At 41.7% G+C, this 11,049-nt stretch overlaps 1 protein-coding gene across 2 annotated transcripts; it reads right to left on the minus strand.

The window, feature by feature from the left end:
- Positions 1-1,599: 1,599 nt before the first annotated feature.
- On the minus strand, positions 1,600-5,166 carry LOC147888957 (rho GTPase-activating protein 2-like). 2 transcript variants are annotated; one of them, XM_087392287.1, is made up of 6 exons: positions 5,093-5,166; positions 3,864-4,965; positions 3,539-3,659; positions 3,314-3,433; positions 2,881-3,111; positions 1,600-2,738 (listed from the first exon to the last, which is right to left on the minus strand). In XM_087392287.1, the coding sequence occupies exons 2-6, from the start codon at positions 4,361-4,363 to the stop codon at positions 2,142-2,144; spliced, it is 1,569 nt and encodes a 522-aa protein (XP_087248413.1). In that variant the 5' UTR covers positions 4,364-4,965; positions 5,093-5,166; the 3' UTR covers positions 1,600-2,141. The 2 variants fall into 2 exon arrangements, with proteins under 2 accessions (XP_087248413.1, XP_087248414.1); XM_087392288.1 differs by lacking the exon at positions 5,093-5,166 and having other exon boundaries at positions 3,864-4,561; positions 4,739-5,081.
- Between the last annotated feature and the right edge of the window lie 5,883 nt (positions 5,167-11,049).

The raw sequence follows: 11,049 nt of genomic DNA on the forward strand, positions 1-11,049 counted from the left end.
TACTAGAATCAAGAGAAGTTGATACACATAAGCATTGAATCTCCATAATATCTCACACATCCAACCACATTATATTGTATGAGACTCCCATCCTTGGGAGCACTTCCGAATTGCTTGTTGAATACTTTAAAAAGACACCCCCCAAAAGCAAGCTTTTAAGCAAATTACAAGAAAATGCACATTTGCTTTTAAATATATAGTTAAATTTAAAAATATCACAATACCATGCATATATTTCTTTCCATGTTTGCTATGTTCTTCTAGGCTCAACTACTCCAACAAGCTAATAGATTCAAGACAAGCGAGAGGTTAGGCTCCTCTTTTCCAATCAAGGTGATGTTTTTCAACATGTAATAGACACACTAGTTATGTACCAAATGCTAGCACACAAGTTTAAAGGCCATGGGTAACCTATCTACTAGTCTCGCATTTAGTATATTAGCCACACTTGTATGATGTGTATATCGGATGCAAGCATTCAAAATATGGTTGCTTGCCATGCACCACATATAGCATCCGCATATAGGCGATGTGGAATCTTCATATGTAGGACGTGCATGGCACATGACCCACATGCAAGATGTATGGGTTGCATACGATGGACATTGGAAGTACAAGATGTTAGCATCCTGAATACATGTCAACAACCTTGCACATCATCCTTTACACATCATGCAAAACACATATAAGGGATGCTAGCATCCTATATATACTTATTTGCTCAATATAAGTATTGATTGTCTATAAACACATGAAGTAGCTCAAAATTTTACAACTTTATCTAAATTAATTGTTGTTCTTGTCTAGTGCACATTTATGAGGAAGCTAGCATCAATAAAGTAAATCTACATTTTGATTGCATGATGCAAATGAGTGTTTGCATTATAATCATGATGTAAAAGCCCATAAACTAGATACCAGCATCTCTTTAGGCACATTATTATTTTGCATTATGTTCTACACTAGTAACAAAATGGAAGTTTTAGATGACCCAATGGGTTTGTTGTTCATTAGTTTGAGGCTGTCATTGAATGCCTTAGCTTCATGTGGAATCACAAGACTTGCCTAACCCCCTATAGCCACCCTATTAAGCAAGGACACCGTTACTGAATAGATCCGACAAATTTTTTGCAACCTTCAATCGCACGTCGACTAATAAAATTCCATAGCAAGTTTGCAATAGAAGAAGAGCTCTCTCTTCCTCCCCATCGAGAGAACTCTGTTCGTCTATCAGGTTCTTCATTTTCATCCACATATTAGTTGCTCACATTGCCATGCCATATTATCAATAACATTCTTCTCATGGAATGCTTTTGCTTGCCACTATGATAGCAGATGCCATGTTATGTTTCCTCCATCCACATCTACTCTTACTCTTTTCATGCATTTCTTGTTTCTTGGACTGTATATTGTATGCTTTGATCTCAATATGCTCGAGACGAGCAGGGGCAGTGGAAAAGAGTGGCGGGGAGAGCAAGAGGGGCCACAGGCCCAAAGTGCAACTGAAGAGATAGGGATGGACGCGGCAGCGAAGGAGTTTGGGCCACATGGGATGAGCCATGAGAGAGGGGATGACCTGGCCAGTATAGGACTGGCTGCAAAGAAATACACATCCTGAAAGGTTTGCAAATTCACCACCTATTTAATCTATTTTCAGATGGTAATATTTTGGTTATTAAAAACCTTCTGAAATGTATATTCAACAACATATGCGAGCATTATAATTATATTACATTTCAGGACCCGCATCCGATTCCGATCTTAGAACACATAATAATCGATTGAATATTTTCTAAAGCTTCTCACTGCCAGTAATCCCATTAAACACCATCAAGATCCCTGAAAAATCTGCCGATCAGCAATACACATAATGATACAGACAACTGCACTCAATGCAAGTGCTGCAGTACAGCAAGAACTGGCAGTCACAGTGTCTGGGTTTCCACTTAGGATTCGACTTGTCCACCTCTCGTGTCAGAGCAACCAATGCAGCCCTTGCCACAAGCAACAAATATTTAAAACCATAGGCAAGCAACAAACACTTCCACTCGGTGTACAGTACCTTCCAAAGGAACTTCCAGAAACACTTTCCACTCGGTGTACAGGACCTTCCACAAGGAACTTCCAGAAAATGAGCAAAATCACCATAATTTAATGCTACCTGTCCTCTGGCCAGTTCCTGATCTTTGATACTTGCTTGAGCTCTTCTGTCTAACAATCACATCATTTTGATTGATTAAATCAAAAAAATTCTCTCTCATTTGGGCCCTGCCATCATCAGGGTACACTAAAGACAAATGTCCTCGCTCCTTGTTCTCCACTTTGCAAGCCTTTGAGCCCTTAGTTGAACTTGGGCCGTTACAAAAGGACTCCTTGCCTTGGCCGTCACATTCAACTGAGACAGTTCTTTCATTAGATTCAAAGACAAACACTTCTCCTGGGTCACCACCAAAATAGCTCCCATCAGGACTGCCCTTTCTGTTGGGACTGTTGAAGGGAGCCATCAAGGCTTCTTGAATGATTTCATTCTCCATGCACTCTTCCTCTCTATAGGCAACAAAAAATGGGTTGGCATTGTCTGCATCAAAATCATCATCAAATGATGATTCTGTGCACATAAACACAGGCCTTAGATCCAAAGCAGCCTCTTGACGCTCCTGTATGGTCCTTAGGATTAAAGTCTTCAAGAGATTCATTACTTGGACAGCATGCAATAACGCAGTCATCGGATCCACCATCTGTTTGAAAGCAGCCAAGAAACTTAACTTTCCTCTTTAGTTTTCTATCCATGGACAACCCTATGTTGGTCATGCTTTGTGCCAAAAGAAAAAAGGACACGTGGACAGCAGCCCAATAATAATATCATGGAATGAACCCTACCTGGGTCATGTTTGGTGCAAACACCATTGCAACATTATGAGCGTTCATTTTATTATATTCTTCCTCCTGCACAACATCTGCCATGAGATTAACAGCCCAATCTAAAAGGGCTGCTTCTGTTGCGGGAAGTTGCTTTACTAGATCTGCACACTCTTCCTCTGAAGAGCATTGCATCACTTCTTCTGGTGCCAAACAATCGAGCACACCTTTTGGCAACTCACGGAACCATGCCTGCTCCAAACCTTAGACAGTTTCGTTAGAAGATTTTATATACCCCCAGTTCAAGCTCAAATAATGGCCTTACCACAGACACAAAAAAGACAAAGGGTTTCCAAATCTTCATCGAGGCTCTGAAGAACGAATAAAGTCCATTTGTTATCGAAGCAGCGTTGTCTAAAAAAAAGTGTCCCATGTGTTACGTGAGAATGCTTACCTTGATGAGACCAGCAAGACAATGCAGATCAACACCATGAGGAACAATGCCTTTGTTCAGTTGTTGTCTGACTTCTTCCTCGTGACTGTTCTCGGCATTTATCCTAAATATGCCCTCAGCCTTCAAAGTTTTACAAAAAGAACAATCAACGATGAGTTCCAACTTCGGCTTGTGGCAGAGAAAAATAATAGTTTAGCATGAACACCTAGCATGTAGACATGTCACCTGCAATCCCCCTTCACGATACAATCTGTCTTGAATAAGTAGCAAAATAGTTGGAACACTGTTTCCCTTTCTATCATATGAACACTGCATAGATTCTGCAGAGACTCCAAACACGCTGGCACTGCAAAATCAAGATAACTTTCAGTTTTGCCTTAAAATGGGAGATGACTACTGTCAAGCTGTGAAGGTCAAAGCAATAGGATTCATGGTTTTCTGGAAAGAACGATTAGAAGACAGATCAAAAGAAAGTCATTCGTCTCTCTTTGGTATCTGCTTTAAGGTGACGCTTGCATTCTTTCCGAGGATCAAGGGTGAAACAAAATACCTTGCACTGGGGGCTCTTCTAGGAATCTCCACCTCAAATTCGATAGGAAGACCGAGAAATCCGTTAAATCTGTCAAACGTGACATGGGTGACATGCCTCACATTCGTAGGACATCCAATTTGCAGACGGATATCCCTTCTTGTTGCTTTGCAAACCAACAAAGAGCGCCTGAGAGCAGCGAGAAGCAGTGCGAGTAATGATAATTGAGCTCTGTCTTGGTCTTGCTGCTTTCGAAGACGTTTGATATCAACTGCACCAAAAGTGTTCCCTACACTCCTCCTGAACTTGCGTTCCTCGTATTCACGGAGGCCATTTACTGCTTCACACCGTCTGCCATCCTCGTCTTCGTCCAACGAGCAAGCAGGAAGAATCAGAGGAGATGACGGAGTGCACTCGTCAGAGCATAAGCTATCCGACCGGTAGCGTCTCACTGTCCCTCCTCCTCCACCGAGATCCGCAACTTGGGGAGGGTAAAACCAACCTGGCAGTGCTTCGGTCATTATGAGATGCACGTTGGATGCACCGAGGGCTTCAGTCTTTGAAAGGAGCGGACAGCCCTGAATCCTGGCTAGTGAGGGATGCTAAGGCGGCAGCACACGGGTTACGCAACCATGTTTAGAAAGGAAATTATCTCGATGAGCATACTGAACGTGGGCAGGGAAGGGCTGAGGTTGGCATGTCTCCGGGACACAGACGAACTGGAAACAATTGTAAGGGTGGATCAACCGCTATGCAAAGCAGATATGGATGCAGATGAAACACGAAGGGTGGAGCACCACGATGGAGCTAGAAGAGAGAGCCCAACTGGTTCACGAGAGGAACGATGATGGGCACTTGAAAACAGGGCATGAGCGACGGAAGAGCAGTTCACATACCTCCAGCGTCGGCTTCATTTGCACCTCTTGTAATCAATCCGCCATACTTCTCGTCAACCAACACACACAGTGGCGATTCAGATCTCTTGACTACCTCACGACGTCCGTAACTGCCTGCAGTGCCCTGCTCTGCTGGGCTGGGCCACGCCCCACTCCCTCTCTTCTGCCAGCAGTCGAGGACCGAGGTCGCCATTCGACTTGATGAAGCCAAGCTCATCAGATCGGATCTAACCAAGTACAGACAGACGCGTGATATTAATTAGTGTTTCTGCATGATTCATGGACGTAGCAGTAGAAATCAGTTCCTAGCCATTGCTTCCTTTCCATAATTCCAAGATGTCCCCCATGATTTACCAACAATTCCAAAAAGCGTCTCTTTCAATCACACAAGTTACAGCCATGCATCTCATCCACCCACGTCTGCACGACTTCACTCCTCTCTCTAACAACAAACCAGGTCATTATTGCTTGCCAAGTTTAGAAATGGCTCCTTGTCAACCTCCTCAATGAAGTGTCTCCTTAAGGAAGTATCTCGGCCGCAAGGTGCACCGAATCTAGCATGTTCCACCTTCAGAATGCTGAAAAATCCTGGCAAGCTCTTGTTTGTTGGTTTTCCCATCATGGTTCTCATCAAAGGTCTGAATGAAATACGCTTTGTAGAGTGTGTCTATCCACTTGTGAGATGGGGCATTTTGAGTGAGAGAGGGGGAGATGGATGGGGCGCATTAATTTACAGGGTCAGGTCATTCGTTCATTTTTAAAAACCTTTTTTTGAATTCTCATATTGGGAATTTGGGGGTGACACATGTAGAGAGAGAGCATCCAAATCTAGGGACAAGGTCAATTATATAATAATAGTGGAAGAGCCGCTCATTGTTGGACAACAACATACAAAAGCTCTTGACATCAAGATTCAAGTGTTCTAGAAACCTCAACAGAGGGTAAAATTTCAACAAATCTAAGAGTGCCTTCCAGTCCGAGGAAGCATCAAAGAGAGAGGGACGGCATTCGCTAACAGCTGTTGTTGTTGCTATTCTGTGTTGCGTTCCATGGGAGTAGAGGCCAAATCCCAGCTACAAGGAGGGGGAAATGTAATCCATGCAAGGGAGGCTAAGAGAAGATGCAACGTTGCAATGGGAGGGAAGCCATGAATGTCGGTGAAGGCAAAGGGATTCCTAGCTGACCTTTGCTTAGATCATGCCACTTCTTTGTTTTGGTTTTACTGAGCTTTATGAAGGTGACACATGTAAGGAGCGTCGAGATCTAGAGAGAGAACAACGTCAATTATATTTAGCATAGATTGGTCAAGGCCAGTATTTGTTTAGTGTTGTGTTTAAGTAGTTTTAGCTTTCCCTTGTTGATCGGGCTACTTGAGGATGGGTAGTGGCTCCTGGCTAGTTGCCAAGCGTAATTCAGTAAGGCACCGTGCCTCCCTAAAATCCTCCCTTTTGCCTCCATCGCTGTAGCTTTTTTTGTTTTCGATTTGAGGAGTGGAATCTTAGTGGTAGCAGGGTCACATTTGTAAGTTGAGCTTAAATGAAAAGCTTGCCTCTCATTCAGCCACATGTGTGCATATTAAATTTGGATTGTTGTATCTTAATTTATGTTCTAGGTTTTGGTCTAACTTCCGCCTCCATTAAAAGCACCCAAAAGCACAGCTTTAATCCACTTCTCTACTTTGGTGAGGAACATTCTGATCTAGTGCATTGGAAGGAATGAGTGGCTCCCCTTCTCCAATAGATAGGTAAAGTTTAATTTGTTTTTTTGTTGGAGCTATGATTTAAGATCCTTTTCTCACTTTATAGTTGGATTGTATGTTAAATCTATGTCTGTGTGTGTGTGTGTGTGTGAGAGAGAGAGAGAGAGAGAGAGAATAGTTGCAAATAATAGTGACTCTAAGCCCAAAGCTTCTACTTGGACCCTTGAAGGCATCAATCTTCTTCTTTGTTTTTTTCCACCATGGTTGCCTCACTCAAGCCTCTTCCCCCATCACCCTTTTTCTCATCAACCCTCCTAGACTGCCTTTTTCACCACCCTCTTCCACTGAAATTCCAGCCCCTCTCCCTTCATCGAGGCCTTCCCCTCATCGTCTCCCAATTAGTGACATTGAATTGCACAAAACGGGAGTTTATTGGGACAAAACACAATTTCTCAGCCAAGCTTTGCCCACCATCAAATAGAAGCCCCATTCTTTGCAATCTCTTAAAAGGTGTGGTAAAGGCATTGAAAGACCTGGTAAATGCATTACAAACCCTTTGGCCAAGAAGTGGTGATCTTGCCATTAACCATACTAGTAATCTCTTTCCGTTGCTTGATGATTACCCTGGAAATTATAGGGATGATTCCAAAATGCCTGAATTAAATCCATGTGAGAATTGGTCCCAACCCACTTCACATGCTAAGAGCTAGTATCATGCTTACAATGGAAATGGGATGCTACATTCTATGAGGATCGACAATGGGGAAGCCTTCCATGCATGTTGTTTCACTCAAACTAATCGCTATGTCCATGAAAAGGTAGCAGGCAGCCTCTTTTCATGAAGCCGCTAGGGGAGCTTAATGGTTTGGTAGGACCTGTGAAGCTCTGTCTCATGTCACTCACTGCAACACTCCTTGGGTGTGCTATATATGGATAGGGGGTTTGGGCTTGCCAATGCAGGGCTTGTGCTCTTCGATTGTAAACTATTAGCAATGTCAGAGGATGACATGCCCTACTAAGTCAAGGTAATTGTTGCTGATGGCGATCTAGACACTAGAGGAAGATTTGACTTCTTTGGGTCTTGAAGACCGTCATGACTACGCACCCCAAGATTGATTCGGTGACAGGAGACATGCTTTCATGTAGTTACAATCAGCTCCAGCAACCTTATCTCAAATTGTTCGCAATTACACTGAATGGGAAGAAGGTAACGATGTTCCAATAACACTCATAGAGCCTATCATGGTTTACTCACAAAGCAGTACACTATGATTTGCTAGCACTAAACCCATCCTCTGCTTTATGGTTTGGGGTTTGTTCTAGGGGAATGCGAACTAGATGGAACCATGTGTGGAAGTGACCGATCGACCATTTGTTTATTCACTTCATACAATTGCGTCCACCTTCCTCACTCAGCCACATGTGTGTTTGAAGCCTAATCAAGAGTCTTCCTCGATTGCCTACTCAATTAGGATCTCGTTAGTTTTCGTCAAGACTATGTTTAGCCCATTGCCCAATGCAATCCCATCAAACAAGCATGGAGTTCTCTAGTGGTTCTCGTGATGATGATCAAATTCGTAGTGGTCACATTTGTTTCCATGTATTGGCATACGTAGGCAAACTTAACTCATATGCAAACAACCCATTTGTTCATACTCATTCTAACTGTTGAGGGTGTGAAATTTCTACTTAGGAGAGAAATCTATGGAGGAATTTTGAGCAGTGGCCTAATATCAACCCAAAATAATCAATAAATATCAAGCCAAAATAATTATTGATAAGTAGTAGATGACAACTTTTTTTGACCTTAAGTTCTTAAGTGCCCCGATCTACCTTTGGTTGTCCATTGCCCTTTATTTCCACCTTTCATACTTTGGACTACTTCAATTACGGAAATTCCATTTATGTTTAGACCTAAAAAGAAAACACATAAAATCGTATTTCTTACTTTATAAAAACTTGTGCATGTTTGCATGCTAGACAAATTTGTCACACATTTTTGTGTTTGAATTCACATCTATGTATTCCAATGTTTGCAAAAAGTGAAACAAATCTACATGGTTGGTGTCTACAAGATATTCATTTCTTCAATTTGAATAAAAGTACGAGAATGATTGCCAATTGACATTCAGGTAATATGTCACTATCTTATGCATCCTATTTTTCACTCAAGGCTTCTTCAAGACATGACATTCTCAGTAATGTGTGGTTGTAACGTTGCAACTGGGACTCTCTACATCTCTGCATACAATAGCCCTGACAAAGTAATGTGTGGTTGTACTCTATCTAAGACATTCACCATAGTAACTTCTTTCAGAGTGCAAAGGCTTTCGACATGGGTGTACCACCCTCTTTCAAAGTGCAAAGGCTTTTGACACAGGTATACCATCCTCTTGGGCTTGAGGTCAGTATTGGCTTCTCAGAAGTATATACTTGCTTTTTTTCCACTATCTTGCCATGAGCATACACTAGTTACCATGTCTAGTGTGTGTGCGACATGCTTCGGTGAATAGAGCATTTGTCCTTGCATGTTTCCATGATCACACTTGGCTACAACTAAAGATAGTTTTTCATGAGACTTGGCACATATTATACATTTTTCAAGTATTTTATATAGTTTTCATGTGAAGCTAAGATACGACTAGTGCCCCTTCCCTTTACTTCCAACTTAGGAGCATTTGCAACGTCAATAATTAATTTCATGAATGAAACCATTTCCCACCACTTGCCATGTACTTTCTAGCACCAAAGTTTATCAACTAGTATGGAACTTGCTAGGTGTCCTCTGTCTTTACAAGTAGTTCGAGTTTTGATTATTCTACTAGGGCATTACCTAAGGTGCTTCTGCTATGCGCTATTGTGTGGTTTTTGCTGGACTTGAGTCTTTGTTAAAGAGGCCTTTGGGAAACATGACATGTAGGGAAGGGCTTCCCTTGAATTAACATTCTATGGGAAAGAAAGCGTGCCACCTCCACCACCACACTGTGTAGTTATAATAATTGTGCTACATATTATTATAGAAATAAATTTAATTGCTTGTTCCTAGGAAATGTGAAAAACTTTGCTCTCTTTCTTTTCGAAGTACATTTACTCAATTTAAAATCTTAGAACATTTACCTTTGTGTCTTGAGGTGCTTCCAATTGGCATAGATATCGTTTTCAAGTATACCCATTATCGCCTCTTGCTTCCCAACTTGCTATTATTTTATTTTGTAGATGCTTCATGGTAGGTATTTTGCTACTATCTTATGCTTTCACCTTTTGCTCCTTTGACTTTCTTCTTAATAATAAAAATCACAATTTTTGAAGAAGGGACTATTCACTCAAATTACAAACAAGGGACTGTTTGCTCGACGACAAGACCGTTCACAATTTTTGAAGAAGAGACCATTCACCCTTTTACAATTCTTACAAAGCATATACTAGCTACACAATTTAACTTTTGTGCTCAATTTATAACACCTCATTGTAAGCCTAGAAAACAATTACTCTGACATCTTGTGATAGGTTTGATAGGCATACATTTAGGTCTCATGGGGTCTTCTCTTCTTCATTGATTTTATGAGAACAAAAAATGCATCTATTATTCATTCTTCTTCCTTCATTTTTTCTCCTCTCGATTCTCTCATCATCTTTGTTTGCTTTCAACGTAGACACTCTAGTTTTCTAGTCTAGCTAGAGGGGCTCTTATGGTAGTTCCCTCAACTCCCCAAGTTGTTTGGATTTCTCTCTTTCCATAGGACAAGCAACAGGTGAAGATGTCACATTGTTGGCCTCATGCCCACCCAAAGCCAAGTTCGTGATTGGATATAAGCGAGTTTGGCCTTCGTGGGGGGACCACATTTGATTCTCCAGCTGAGATCCTCGACATCACCCAAGGCCCTTGTAAAGCAAAGTCCAATTGTCCTCAGTCCACATTTGGTACTCTTCATACTTTAATACCATGGATGCATAGTTGACATCTCATACTCTTCATATTTAATACCATGTAGTCCTCAATCCGTATCTGTTGGTACTCTTCATACTTTAATACCGTGTATGCATAGTTGACAATACGGATTCAACACACCATGTGCCATGTTTCTTAGCGATGCTTTGTTCCAAAGAAGTATTGTTCTATTTTATGCTCTATCGAAAGGGTTTTTGGCACAATGCTAGAATCCCTACCTGGAGGATGAGGGTGAAGAGGAAATTTGTACTACAAGAAAGCAAGCTAAAAAGTGATCATGTGTCCATGGGTGATCCACAGCTCCCTCCTTTGTTGTGTCCATCATACAAAAGACTTGATCCCTCATCATCAGGTCCATTCCTCCTCTCCTATGGACACAAAGCTGAAGCCCAATAGAGGATCTCAAGAAACCCTAATGGCACCAGTAAAACCCCATTTATAGGATGGAGAAATATCCAAAGTGATGGGATAATCATCTGGAACATTCATTAAGGCCCAAACTGTCAACTTTTCTATAGGAGAGGTCTCCCTAGCTGAGGCTTTGGTCTTAGATATTAAGAGAACAGTGAAGACACCTTTGTCAGCCCCATATGAGTCAAGCCTTTATCTTGTGAGGAGGCTGGTTGGGACTGAGATGGTGAGCCACACTTTGGACATGAGGCC

The sequence above is a fragment of the Dipteris shenzhenensis genome, chromosome 21 (genome assembly GCF_047967505.1).
Source record: "Dipteris shenzhenensis isolate YYH24624 ecotype China chromosome 21, Dip_SZ_1.0, whole genome shotgun sequence".
Taxonomy (NCBI): Eukaryota; Viridiplantae; Streptophyta; class Polypodiopsida; order Gleicheniales; family Dipteridaceae; genus Dipteris; species Dipteris shenzhenensis.